The sequence below is a fragment of the Hibiscus syriacus genome, unplaced genomic scaffold, assembly GCF_006381635.1.
Source record: "Hibiscus syriacus cultivar Baekdansim isolate YM2019G1 unplaced genomic scaffold, ASM638163v2 tig00110999_pilon, whole genome shotgun sequence".
NCBI lineage: Eukaryota > Viridiplantae > Streptophyta > Magnoliopsida > Malvales > Malvaceae > Hibiscus > Hibiscus syriacus.
This window is the reverse complement of record NW_024062946.1, coordinates 8,334-23,457: the sequence shown is the minus strand read 5'-3', so window position 1 is coordinate 23,457 and position 15,124 is coordinate 8,334. Positions and strand designations below refer to the sequence as shown.

The window sequence follows — 15,124 nt, the reverse complement described above, 5'->3', positions numbered from 1 at the left end:
AGTTGGTAGCAGGAAAAAGGTTTTTTCAACTTTGAACTTTGACTGCTTTATTAATTTGACTCAGAAAGAGTGAAATCAAGGTAAAATTATGATTTAGGTCCCTTCATTATCAGATTTATTTCTTATACTTTGTTGAATCTCTCGAATATTAAAAGTTATAAAATTGTCACCCGACTATTCATATGTTCCAAACACGTCCCTTTCGTTAAAAAATTGACGGTCGTTTGAGTTAAACGTTAATATGCTGACTGAGATATGATAATTTATTGAGATTTTTGAAGGTTGATTTTCATCTTAATATTGAAATTCCAATTATGTTAATTTATTTTACTTTTATTAATAATGAATTTAAATATAAAAATTATTATATATTTTATTTTTTAAAAAAAAATTAACTTACGAAATACAAATATTTATTGGATTTAAATATCTAACTGATAAATTGCTTAGTTTAGATATAATAGTAATATTCAAATTTAACAAAGATAATGAATTGATTCACATTTTAAAATATTAACAGGGACTAGTGTTCTAAAAGTTTGTGTAAATTACACGTTTAATACTTAAACTATCAGTTTTGATATATTTCAGTTTTTTTAAATCATACCCAAAGTTTAGTTTTTATTTCATTTTAGTATCTGTCGTTAAAAACATTAGTTTTTGTTTCATTTTAGTATACCTTCAAAATTTAACATTAAGTTTTGAAAAGATTGAAAGTTTAGGTACTAAAATGTATCAAAATTGATAGTTTAGGTACAAAACGCATTAAGTTTTTAACAATGGGGTACTGAAATGAAATAAAAACTAAATATTAGGCATAGTTTTGAAAAAGATAAAAGTTTAGGTACAAAAACAGATTAAAATTGATAATTTGAGAATTAAATGCATAATTTACCCCAAAAGTTTCAGACTTTTGGCACTTTGAGCAAGCAAGACAGACAATTATTGTATCAATTATTTTTCTCTTGGGGCCCTTCTCTTTTATGATTATCAAGTTCGGGTCTGTAAGATTTTTCTAAATTATTTACGAATTTAATTTAATTTAATTCAATTCGATATTTAATTTATTCAGCTTTTTACTTACCTCTATTACTATATGATGACCTTGTTGGATATTCTGCATCATTTAAATGAGTTGTAAGAAAAATTATGTTCGATAAGTAGGGTTGGACTCAAGATTTTATATTATTGTAAATTTAACAAATTAATAAGAAAGTTAGGTAAATTACATATTTAGTATCTAAACTATCAGTTTTTATCCGTTTTAGTACCTAATATTTTTTTCCAAAACAATATCTAAAGTTTAGTTTTTTTTTTTTCATTTTAGTACCTCGCCGTTAAAAATTTTAGTTTATGTTTCATTTTTGTACCCGTTTAAAATTTAACATTAAGTTTTGAAAAGACTAAAAGTTAGGTACTAAAACGGATTAAAACTTATAGTTTAAGTACATAACGCGTTAAGTTTTTAATAACAGGGTAGTAAAATGAAATGAAAACTAAATGTTAGATATGATTTAAAAATATGAAAGTTTAGATATTAAAATGAACTAAAATTAATAATTTAGGTACTAAATACTAAATTTACCCTAAAATTTTAAATATGCGAAATTATATAAGGTTGGAGAATATGAGATAAGATCGTAAGAATTTAAAATTTTTAAAAGTACGATCGTACCCTTAACATCACTTCAGTTCATCCCGGTCTACGAGGGCCAGTTTCGGTACCAACCGGCCCATGCAGAGACCAAGCCACTGACACCAAGAGACAGAGGGTGGTTGCACAAAGGGTTGGGCTCGATCTCCGCCAGTGCAATTATCAAATCGGCGACATTCGCCGCCACAGCCATCACCCTCATCACTCTATCCCCTCTGATCTTCCTTATCATCTCTTTTGTCTCCTTCGAACCCTCTTGTTTCAAAGCCATCACGAGCTGTTGGATCATAAACTTGATCCATTATGGGAGCCTAAACCCAAACCCAAACTAAATTGATGTCATTACCTACATCATTTAATTAAAGATGTCATTGCTTACATCATTTAATTAATGATGTCATTGCTTACATCAATTTAGTTAGGTGAGAGTTAGATATTTGTTGAATTTGTAATGGTTTAAATTAGTTTATTTGTGTGGTGTAGGATTGTTCTTGAGTAGTATAAATACACCTTCCCATTTTAGTTTTAAGCATCAAGAAAAATTAAGAGCTTCTAAGTGAGTGAAGAAGCAAAGTCTTATAAGAGTGAGTTGTAGTTCTTGTTTTCGAGTGAGAGTACTCTTGTAATATTTGTTTGAGTTTCAATAAAAGTTGTTTGTGTGAGCGTTTTATTTCCAACAAAGTGGCATCAGAGCGAGTTGGAAAGATCGAAGGTCTCGACGAGAGGAATACGCCGCCGCCAGAATTTTCTCAATCTGAGTTCTGACGCACCGCCACGCACCGCCGGAAGACTGCTGCCAGAAAATCGAGTTGACTCACCGAGTTGAGTCGATTCAGCCGAGTTGGAGCCCTTGACCGAGGTGTCCAAGTCCCTCCAAAGTTTTTTTTTTCATCGTTCCGGATTCATCCGTGCAATCGGATTTACAAAATCTCATTATATTGAGAGATATGGCAAATGGTATGGCACCATTCCAAGTTCCGACACTCAACAACAACAACTACGACAATTGGAGTATCAAAATGAAGGCACTTCTTGGATCACAAGATGTGTGGGATATCATAGAGAAAGGCTATAATGAGCCTGCGGATGATGATGTTTTTGTTACTCTTACACCAGATCAAAAGACAACTTTGAAGGATTCAAGAAAGAGAGACAAGAAGGCTCTCTACCTCATCTATCAAGCATTAGATGATGATGGTTTTGAAAAGATTTCAAGTGCAAGCTCTAGCAAGGAAGCGTGGGAGAAGCTGCAAACCTCTTACAAAGGATCCGAGCAAGTGAAGAAGGTTCGTCTCCAAACATTAAGAGGTGAATTCGAATCCTTAAACATGAAAGCATCTGAGTCTATTTCAGATTATTTCTCAAGAGTAGTAGCTGTTTCTAATCAATTAAAAAGAAATGGTGAAAAGTTAGACGATGTGAGGATAATAGAGAAGATACTCCGTTCGTTGGATCCCAAATTTGAGCACATCGTCGTGACGATTGAAGAAACTAAAGACTTGGAAGAAATGAAGATCGAACAGCTCCAAGGATCATTGCAAGCATACGAAGAGAAGCATAAAAAGAAGCATGAGTTTACTGAGCAACTCCTCAAGCTGCAACTCAAGGATATGCATGAGAGCCAACGCAATGATAGAAACCAACGTGGCCAAGGCAGAGGTAGAGGCCATGGACGAGGTGGAAGTCGAGGTCGTGGACGAGGCTGGAATTACAACAATAACAATTCCAACAACAACTATGAGAAAGGAGAAAGCTCAACACGAGGCCGTGGAAGAATTAATCCAAACTCAAAGTATGACAAATCTCAAATTCGATGTTATAATTGTCAAAAATTTGGGCATTATGCTTCAGAATGTAGAGCTCCCAACAACAAAATTGAGGAGAAGGCCAATTACGTGGAGGAAAAGACAGATGGCAAAGAAACTCTTCTTCTAGCACGAAAGGAAACTGATGGTGGCCAAGCAAATTCCTGGTATCTTGACAGTGGTGCAAGCAATCACATGTGTGGAAGGAAAGACATGTTTGTGGAGCTAGACGAGTCAGTAAGTGGAAATGTTTCGTTTGGAGATGATTCCACAATAGCAGTGAAAGGGAGAGGTAACATTCTTATCCGTTTGAAAGATGGGAGACATCAATTTATTTCAAATGTCTACTATGTGCCCAATATGAAAAGTAACATTTTAAGTTTAGGGCAACTGGTAGAGAAAGGTTATGATATTCATATGAATAATTATAATCTTTCTATAAAAGATGATAAGAATAACTTCATTGCTAAAGTGCCGATGTCAAAGAATAGAATGTTCTTGATCAACATACAAAATGATGTTGCAAAGTGCCTGAAAGCTTGCTACAAAGATGCATCATGGCTTTGGCATCTTCGATTTGGGCATCTCAATTTTGGAGGTCTAGAGCTATTATCTAAGAAGGAGATGGTGAAAGGACTACCTCACATCAACCATCCTGACCAAATCTGTGAAGGGTGTCTAGTCGGGAAACAATTCAGGAAAAGCTTTCCAAAGGAGTCAGAGACAAGAGCTAAGAAGCCACTTGAGCTCATCCATACCGATGTGTGTGGACCGATCAAGCCAAGTTCTCTCGGTAACATAACTATTTTCTTCTCTTCATTGATGATTTTTCAAGAAAAACCTGGGTATATTTCTTGAAACAGAAGTCAGAAGTTTTGAAGTATTCAAGAAGTTCAAAGCAGCAGTGGAGAGAGAAAGCGGTAGAAAGATCAAAGCCATGAGATCCGATCGAGGTGGAGAATTTACTTCTAGGGAGTTTCAAGAGTTCTGTGAAGCAAATGGAATTCGTCGACCAATGACAGTTCCTAGATCCCCCCAGCAAAATGGTGTGGCAGAAAGAAAGAATAGAACAATCCTCGACATGGCACGAAGCATGCTCAAAAGCAAGAAACTACCCAAAGAATTTTGGGCGGAAGCAGTATCGTGTGCAGTCTACTTGTCAAATCGATCTCCAACAAGAAATGTATGGGGAAAGACACCGCAAGAGGCATGGAGTGGAAGAAAGCCTGGCATTTCCCACTTGAGAACCTTTGGAAGTATAGCCCATGTTCACGTACCAGACGAGAGAAGAACGAAGCTTGATGATAAAAGCGAGAGTTTTATCTTCATCGGCTATGATGCTAATTCGAAGGGCTACAAGTTGTACAATCCAGACAATAAGAAGTTTGTGATTAGTCGAGATGTGGTCTTCAACGAAGAAGGAGAATGGGATTTTAACTCCCATACAGATGACTTCAATTTCTTTCCTCAGTTTGAAGAAGATGAGCAGACAATGAGGGAGCAACTAGATGAATCTCAACAAGAGCTTGCAACTCCACCACTTCACCAACATCAACCACTCAAGGAGACTCATCACCTTCATCATCGTCAAGTAGGAGTCAAAGTGAAAGAGTTGTGCAACGCACAAGAAGCCTTAGAGATCTCTATGAGGTAACTGAACGACAAGATAATCTTACATTATTTTGTTTGTTTGCCGATTGTGAACCAGTGAGCTTTCAAGAAGCGGTATAAGAAAAGAAATGGAGAGATGCGATGGACGAAGAAATCAAAGCCATCGAGAAGAATGACACATGGGAACTTACCTCACTTCCCAAGGGACATAAGGCGATAGGTGTCAAATGGGTGTACAAAACAAAGCAAAATGCCAAAGGAGAGATTGAAAGGCACAAGGCGAGGCTAGTTGCTAAAGGCTATAGTCAAAAGGCTGGAATTGACTATGATGAGGTATTTGCTCCTGTTGCTCGATTGGAGACTATCAGACTAATCATTTCTTTGGCAGCTCAAAACAAGTGGAAGATACAACAGATGGATGTAAAGTCCGCCTTCCTAAATGGAGTTCTTGAAGAGGAACTTTACATTCAGCAACCATCAGGCTATGAAGTCAAGGGCATGAAGACAAGGTGTTGAAGTTGAATAAGGCTCTTTACGGGCTAAAACAAGCACAAGGGCATGGAATAGCCGAATCGACAAGTACTTCCAAGAGAATGGCTTCAACAAATGTCCCTACGAGCATGCTCTATATATCAAGATCAAAGATGAAGATATTTTGATCGTGTGCCTCTACGTGGACGATTTGATCTTCACTGGAAGCAACCCAAGCATGTTTAATGAATTCAAGGATGTGATGATGAAAGAATTCGAGATGACAGACATGGGGCTCATGGCGTACTACCTTGGCATTGAAGTTAAGCAACAAAATGATGGAATTTTCATTTCACAGGAAAGCTATGCAAAGGAGATACTGAAGAAGTTCAAGATGGAGAACTGTAAGCCAATAAGCACACCGGCAGAATACGGGATCAAGATGACCAAACATGAAGAAGGCGAAAGTGTAGATCCAACATTCTTCAAAATTTTGGTAGGAAGTCTACGCTATATAACTTGCACGAGACCCGATATTCTTCACGCAGTTGGATTGGTTAGTCGCTACATGGAATCCCCAACAACCACCCATTTTAAAGCCGCAAAGAGAATTCTTCGCTATCTGAAAGGTACCATTGACTTTGGCTTGTTCTATTCAGTTTCTAATGATTACAAGCTTGTTGGATATAGCGACAGTGATTGGGGTGGAGACATAGATAATCGAAGGAGCACTACTGGATTCGTATTTTTCATGGGAGATATTGCATTCACATGGATGTCAAAGAAACAACCGATTGTCACATTATCCACTTGTGAAGCGGAATATGTTGCTGCTACCTCATGTGTTGTCATGCAATTTGGCTTAGAAATCTATTGAAGGAGATTGGTTTGATACAAGAAGAGCCTACCAAGGTTTGTGTCGACAACAAGTCAGCCATTGCCTTAGCAAAGAATCCAGTATTCCATGATCGAAGCAAGCACATTGATATTCGCTACCACTATATAAGGGAGTGTGTTGCAAGAAAAGATGTGGAAGTTGAATATGTGAAGTCACAAGATCAAGTTGCTGATATTTTTACCAAGCCACTGACCAGCGAAGACTTCTTAAGATTAAGGAACCTACTAGGGGTCACGAGATCAAGTTTAAGGGAGGGTGTTGGATCATAAACTTGATCCATTATGGGAGCCTAAACCCAAACCCAAACTAAATTGATGTCATTACCTACATCATTTAATTAAAGATGTCATTGCTTACATCATTTAATTAATGATGTCATTGCTTACATCAATTTAGTTAGGTGAGAGTTAGATATTTTGTTGAATTTGTAATGGTTTAAATTAGTTTATTTGTGTGGTGTAGGATTGTTCTTGAGTAGTATAAATACACCTTCCCATTTTAGTTTTAAGCATCAAGAAAAATTAAGAGCTTCTAAGTGAGTGAAGAAGCAAAGTCTTATAAGAGTGAGTTGTAGTTCTTGTTTTCGAGTGAGAGTACTCTTGTAATATTTGTTTGAGTTTCAATAAAAGTTGTTTGTGTGAGCGTTTTATTTCCAACACGAGCTCCCTCTCCGCCTGCACCCCTTGTTTCATCATAATCAAATCCCAAACGATGAAGAAAACGTACCCAAAGGCCTCGCCAAAGGCGGAGACGAAGCTCATCCGCTTAGCCAGCTTAGCATCGAGCGTCCCGATCCTCGCCAGCCAAAGGAGGTGGTCGAAGAAGAAATAGACCATCTCGCCGGAGTTAGCCAGCACGGCTAGGAGCTTGAAACCCGGGGTCGAACCGGGGTTCCTTCTGAGGGCGTTGAAACCCGTGAGGAACCTGCCGGTTCTGAAGGCTTTTCGGCTGAGACCGGTGGCTACCTCCCATTGCTTGAACCGGGTGGCCAGGTCCGGGTGAGTGGCTTCCACTTGCCAGTTGACGAGCTTGGAGACGTATTGGAAGGTCTTCACCAGCTTGTCGATGCCGTCTCGCTTCGCCAGAAAGACGACGAGCTTGTCGACAGTGTCGTTCATTTTTTGTTCGAGTCAGGGACGGACGCAGGATTTGGGCGATGAACTCGGTGAAGGGCTCATTGTTTTGGGTAAATTAAAGAGGGGTGAGAGCCACATGATTTTGGTTTGTGGTCAAGCTCCTACATCCAATAGTCTTTTTTTTTGGGTTATGTCTTATTATATGGATAGCACTTTCTTGTTCATACATTAATGCATATATTATGGACCATATATATATGATAAGAAACTTTCTTTCTAGACATAAGGTTTGAAAGTGAAGATTGTAAATAGAGTAAATTAAGTTGTGAGGATTGACACTGCCTCTGTAGTACTCTATCTAATCAACCGATCAATAAATCGTGATACTGATAGTTATAAAAAAAATGTTTACTCTCGTCTTCCACAAGATCCAGCAGATAACTACAAATCATACTATATCCCAGTCCTCACCGTTTTCTTGCAAAAAGGGGAAAAAAACTAAGGTTGGATAGATTAGTGATAGATAAGCCAGTCAAAAAGATTCATGGTGAGGAACTCATAAGTATTGTGTAGACCAATCAGATTAACCCAAGTGGAGAAATATGGAAGCAAGAGAGTAAGGTGGTGTTTGACTTTACAGAGATAAAAGGTCTGCAGTATGCGGACAACATCTGCATGCATCTGCAACAGAAGAGATGGACCAAAAGTTTGCAGTCTACAAGAAGAAGACTGTTTGTTTTCTAACGTCTGCAGACTGCTAAAATAAACTGAAATATAAATAAACTGATTTTTTAAACTTAAAAGAGTTTTGTAATGCTGAAATTTAAATAATTTTAGTTTTACAATACTGAAATTTAAATAATCCATACAACTACAATAATAATTTTTTTTAAAATAAATCAATCCATACTGAATAAATTATTTAATAAATAACCTTATTAAATTAATGTCTGCAGACTGCTAAAATAAACTAAAATATAAATAAACTGATTTTTTAAATTTAAAAGAGTTTTGCAATACTGAGATTTAAATAATTTTAGTTTTACAATACTGAAATTTAAATAATAATAAATATTTTAAAATAAATCAATCCATATTTAAAAATAAATCAATCCATATTTTAAAATAAATTTTAAAAGAGTTTTGCAATACTGAGATTTAAATAATTTTAGTTTTACAATACTGAAATTTAAATAATTTTAGTTTTACAATACTGAAATTTAAATAATCCATACAACTACAATAATAATTTTTTTTAAATAAATCAATCCATATTTTAAAATAAATCAATACATATTTTAAAATTTATTTTAAAATAGATTTAAATAATTTTAATGTTCTTTGAAGAGGTTAGAAGAGCTTTGAAGACATAAATCCACGTCTGCGCAAAGAAGAGGACGCACAGACGTTAGAAGAGCTTATGTCTTCTAAAAAACAAACGGTCTGCGAAGCCCAATATCTACGCGTGGTCTGCGCGGCGCAGACATAAGAGCTTTGAAGACATTTAACAGTGAAAACAAACACCACCTAAGACATATGACACATCTTCCTTGTGCGTAGTCCTGTACACAAACCAAACGAACATGAACGAGGTATGTTCATATTTGTTCGTTTAACTTTAACATAATAAATGAATGAACACGAACAATTAAACAAATGTAATTTCTTGCTCATGTTCATTCATTAAGGAATGTAGCTTATTCGTATTTGTTCGTTAAAGTGTTCGTTCATGTTTATTCGTTAATATAATAAACAAACACAAACGAAAGGACGTAAACTAACACGAGTGAACAAACTTAAACGAACGAACATTAAATTAATTGGGTTTATATTTGAGAAGAGTTTTCTATTTCCAAATAGTTTTTGGGTTTATACTTTCTTTAATTGATTTGAGTATTTTTTTATTTGAGTTTAAAATTAATTGAATTTTAAAATATTAATGAGTTTAAAGATAAATTTTATTATGACATAATATTTTAAACAAGTTTGGAGATTGAGCTAAACATAAACGAATGAACGAACACAAATGAAATAAACGAACATAAATAAACAAACATAAACAAATGTATTATCGAACGTTCACGAACACAAATAAACAAACGAGATATTTGCTCGTGTTCGTTCATTTAATGAAACGAATATAAAGTGTAACACCCTATACCCGTACGACACACAGTTGACCGTCACCGATATAGGATACCACACAGAACCACCATTTCCACAAATAAAACATCCATGAAATAATATAATTTAAAACTTTATACTGGGGAGCTCCAAAAATAAATATTTACAATCAAAATATTACAGACCAACTCTTAATAAAATTTAGACTCAATTGATACAACATGGTTTATAAAATATACATGCCCTTCAAAAACTGCTGAGACGTACTCTGAATTTGTACTGGCTCTGGACCTTGATCTATCTATTGCTCCTCGAACTCTCGATCTACTGACCTGCCCACGGAAAACAATCCGAAGGCTGAGCTAACTAGTTCAACGCCACACTAACAACTAAAACATACTAAAATTTCATCACTGAAATGCTCAAACTATCAAGTCTACTGCTATATGATCTAATGCTATCAGGTCTACTATTATATGGTCTACTATTATCTATTATACTATTATCTGGTCTATTATTATCTATTATAATATTATCTGGTCTACTATTATCTGTTCTACTGTTATCTGATCTATTATTATTTGTTCTACTATTATCTGGTATACTGTTACCAGGTCTACTGTTATTTGTTATGATATGCTTTAGTGAGTATACTCGTATAATTACTCTCGACTCTATGTTAAACATCATGGTGTGGCTGAGGGTTCTGCATCTCGGAGCTCACACACCCCTCTAGTTTACTAAGAATGTGGCCCCCAAAATCTCTGCATCACCACACACTCGACTAGCCCACGCCATGAACATACCACACTAAGCTTCATAACTTATTCTCAAGCTAGAACTCAGTTTTAATGATCACTAGGAGTATGAAAGGGTTGATAGTGTGTTAATTGGCATCCTTGGTTGCTAAAACTCCTCTTAATTCAACTAGGAGTCACCCTACCTTCAAGAAAAATCCATTTTGAAAACTAATTCTAAAACTCACAAAATGGAGCTTAAAATCAAGCCTGAAAGATGAAGAGAATCATTCTCACCTTAGCTTAGCTACCCCACACTTAGAACTCTTAATATCTCAACTTGGAAGGAAGAAGAAAGAAATAATTATGGAAGAAAGAAGAGAAGTGTTTGGTGAGGAGGTAATATAGGTGATTCACGTATAAGATATAATAAATAATGGGTTTTCAACTTTTATTTTTAAACTATGGGCAAACTACATTATTAGTCCCCCAACTTCTAAATTATAAAACTCTGATCACTTATCCACAATTCTCTTGGGCCTCAACTCAAGCCCACTAACACTAAACTTGGTCTAACAAATTTATAAAGTCTTTTGGGCTCAACTTTGCGTCTCGGGTTGACCTGAACTACTAACTCGAGATTCAGAGTGTTACATAGAACCTTGTTTATGCTCGTTCATTTAATAAATAAACGAACATAATCGAACTTTCCACCAAACTATTCACAAACGGTTCGCTGAATGTTCAGTTCGTTTACATGCCTACTCATGCAATAAACACCTTTAGAGATGGACTAAGGGAGAATAGAGGGCATAGTCGCTCTTTTAAAATTTTTGAATTCTCTTATATTTTAGGATTTTTTATTTTTTTATTTGTAATTCATTTTTGCCCTCTAAAGTGTCTAAACTATATCGATATCATTAATTTTAGTCAGTGACAAATACGAAAATATTTTCTAGGATGGACACACTTATATTAATTATTGAAAATTTTCGTATGGAGTTGACATGAATAAAATTTATGTGTGGGCACTAATGGTAAAATGGACAATTAATATAAATAAATTCAGATTCCAAGATTGACAGATGCCCCACCCTGAACATGTTTTGCATCCGCCACTAATTTTAGTTCCAATACACATATTTTGATCTATAAAATATAAATCTAATAAAAGACGTACTTATAGATAATTTAAGGGTAAACTACACGGGTGATTCCTTATGTTTTTATCTGTCTGATTTTGGTCACTGATTCAAGAAAAGAGCAGTTTTGGTGTCTTACGTTTTTAGTTCGATCGATTTTAGTCTCTCAATCATTAAATCCCGTTAGATCATTAACGAGAGTCTAAACTGATAATTAAAAAGTAAATAAAAACTTCATGTCTTCTTCTTCCTTTATTGTAACGAGAACACTTATATAATATACACACAATTTAAATCATTAAAATATAAGAAACATAATATGGAATTATGAATTATCAACTTATTGAGACATGGATTCTTTTGATCTTCTAGATCATTATAAATTAGGTAATTTTTGAATTTAAATTAAAAATACCATAATTATGTTGGACCAAAATTTTAATATGGAAAAGAAATTGGTATGTTAATTATCTAATGCAAAGTTGTGTAAGGTAAAGAATATATTGCTATCAAACAATTCATCTTTGTTCCCTAATATTTTTTTAGGTCATGGATTCTAGATTTATTGAAAATATTCTTTTTCTTTTTCTTAGAATATTTTTTCAAGTAGAATTAAGATTAAATTTAAAATTTATTAAAAAAAGGTAAACTACACCATATATCACCGAACTTTAAGAGTTGACTTGTTTATACCATCAAACTTTCAGTTTTGTCAATTTTAGCACTAACGTTTAATTTCAAGTGCAATTATGTCACTCCGCCGTTAATGATCTAACCAGATCATGACATGACAATCGTGCACCACGACGTTGCTGATGTGGTTGCCTCACCAAAATGATGTCGTTTTCGACATGACCGTGTTTGATGCTAAAAACCCCAAATGACATAGTTTTGTTTAAGAAAATTTGGTAAAATATTGCATTTGAACTGAAAACCTTTGAAAACAAATACTAAAGCTTAACCGTAATATAAATAACATGAGTCAAGCATTCCAGATATTATTTTCTAAAAAACCCATAAAATTATTAAAATTCCCTGAAACACCCTAAATTCCAAAAAAATCCAAAACCCCCCAAATTCATGAAAATCCCAAAGAATCCTAAACTCTAATTTGCAATCTCGAAATTCACCCGCCATCACTGTCAATAGCATGCCATTATTGTCACACTAAAGCCTCATTCTCTTGTCGTGCAAGTCATTCGCCATTTTCTCGTCGATTGGTCGTCGTTCTCAGTTCAATTAGAATATTTACCCTTCGATGTTTGACGATTAATTAGCACGCCGTTCATTGATTTCCAGCGATAACAGAGTGGGGTAATTGGTGGTAAGGGTCTGGTGACGGAAATGGTGGCGATGGTTGTTGATTCGACGACGATAATGGGTGAAATTAGAGATTTGGTTCTTAGGGCTTTGGATTTTGAGTAAAATTTGAGAATTTAAAAATTTTTAGGGTTTTTTTTGAAAAATTATTATTTTTATTATAAATCATATATATTATAAAATTATATAAATATAAAAATAAAATTAAATAAAATTATATTAATTCAAACTGTTATTTAACATATATAGTAGCTTTGTTAGAATTATAATAAGTTTTTAAGTTAGTTTGGTGATTGGATGTGTAACACCCCCAACCCGTACCCGACCTGGATTCGAGTCCGAGGTGTCACATTGACTTTTTCAAAACATTTACTTGTATAAAATAGTGAGTAATTTAAAACTTTTATACATGTAGCTTATTCAAAAGATTTCCAGAACTATTCAGAGCTTAAATGTTTTTGCAAAACCGTTCAGTGCATATACAATTCAGACATTTATTTACATGCCAACCATTTTCAATGTACAGAATACAACTAATTCAAAACATCTTTTCTGATCTGATCTTCGGTAAGAAGTAACTGACCTGTCTTGCTCCACATTGCTCTCTATATTCTTCTCGAACCTACGTGTGAAACAATCACACGCTAAGTCGATGACTTAGTGAGGCAAATAAAACATATAATAGAAATCATAAAACATTCCATATAACAAAACACATGAACATTTAATACTAACTTATCATACAAAATCATATAACAATTTCATACAAAATCACACACCTTTTATATAACAAATACACTCATGTACATATCATCATCTATTTTCTTAGCATTATCATATATATTATTATCATTATCTCTATCATTATCATCAAATTATTTATCACATGATCTTGTACTTATCATTTTTGTATATCATATCACTCATATATCATTTCACCAAAAGCATATACACATATATATTGTATTATGTTATCTCTTTGATTAGCCCATGGTACACTTGTGAGAACTATCGATATGTGAGTCTATAGAGGTTGTGCACTAATGCAGTCACCACAGCTCGTATTATTGCACCGAAGTGCACGTAGAATTACACCGTAGTGCCATATAATAATGTCCATAAGGACCACATATCATTCCTTAAGAATCATATACATATACTAGGGATCAAGTATGTGTCTTACAAGACTTCACACATGTTCCACAGAATATATATATCCCGAAGGACCGCGTAGAATTGCACCGTAGTGCCATATAATAATGTCCATAAGGACCACATATCATTCCTTAAGAATCATATACATATACTAGGGATCAAGTATGTGTCTTACAAGACTACACACATGTTCCACAGAATATATATATATCCCGAAGGACCGCGTAGAATTACACCGTAGTGCCATATAATAATGTCCATAAGGACCACATATCATTCCTTAAGAATCATATACATATACTAAGGACCAAGTATGTGTCTCAAAGACCTCATAAATGTTCCAAAGAATATACATATGTCCCGAAGGACCGCGTAGACCCTCGACTCTTGGCATGCCAACTATACCCCTAGCTCTCATGACACATAACATGGGCATTATCATTATTTCATTTCAAATATTCACATAAACATGTAATTCACTTTCACATATCACGTATCACATAGCTTCTTTTCATATTATCACATAGTCACATAGTTCACTTACACGTAGATCATTTCCATATAATTCACATGTCACATATCTCATGTTCTTGTATTCATATAACATATAATCACATAGATTACTTTCTGTTGAGTTAATCGAATGACGAAATTGGCCAAGAGGGGGGTGAATTGGCAATAAAAATTTTGTGGAAGCTTTTGCAGAAAATTGAAAGTAATTGCACAGCGATTTACAGTGGTTCGACTTTCTCAAACAAAGTCTACGTCCACTACCTTAGCTATCCACACTAAGGATTTTCCAACAAATTCACTAATTTGTTCTTTCTTTTGAGGCCAAAGAGATAACCTTACAATTCCCTCAAGAGTATACCCCAACTCTTGAGAACACTCTTTTCTCAAAGAGAGATTACAAATTTGCAAACTTACAAGAAAACCTCACAAGGTAATGTTTGCACAATTCTAGAACAAAGAAAAGAACACTCAAAGATGAATACAATTGAGCACAAAAAGTGTTCTTGAAAGCAAAATGAATATTGAATGAAATAGGCTTGAAATGCTCAAACTTGAGGTTTGATGCTTTCTCTTTGATTCTCTCTTGATTCTAGTTGCTTGATGTTTCTTGTTGTTGAT

General features: G+C 34.6%; 1 protein-coding gene across 1 annotated transcript; it reads right to left on the bottom strand.

The window, feature by feature from the left end:
* Positions 1-1,703: 1,703 nt before the first annotated feature.
* LOC120149255 (peroxisomal membrane protein 11B-like) lies at positions 1,704-7,563 on the bottom strand. The gene is made up of 2 exons (XM_039162106.1): positions 7,099-7,563; positions 1,704-1,931 (listed from the first exon to the last, which is right to left on the bottom strand). The coding sequence occupies exons 1-2, from the start codon at positions 7,555-7,557 to the stop codon at positions 1,704-1,706; spliced, it is 687 nt and encodes a 228-aa protein (XP_039018037.1). The 5' UTR covers positions 7,558-7,563.
* Between the last annotated feature and the right edge of the window lie 7,561 nt (positions 7,564-15,124).

Bases quoted from the DNA above. Each gene is read 5' to 3' on its own strand.
- LOC120149255 (XM_039162106.1), bottom strand. From the start codon at position 7,557: ATGAACGACACTGTCGACAAGCTCGTCGTCTTTCTGGCGAAGCGAGAC. The intron at 1,932-7,098 runs GTGTTGGAAATA...ATGATCCAACAG, and splicing joins TGCAGGCGGAGAGGGAGCTC to CTCGTGATGGCTTTGAAACA.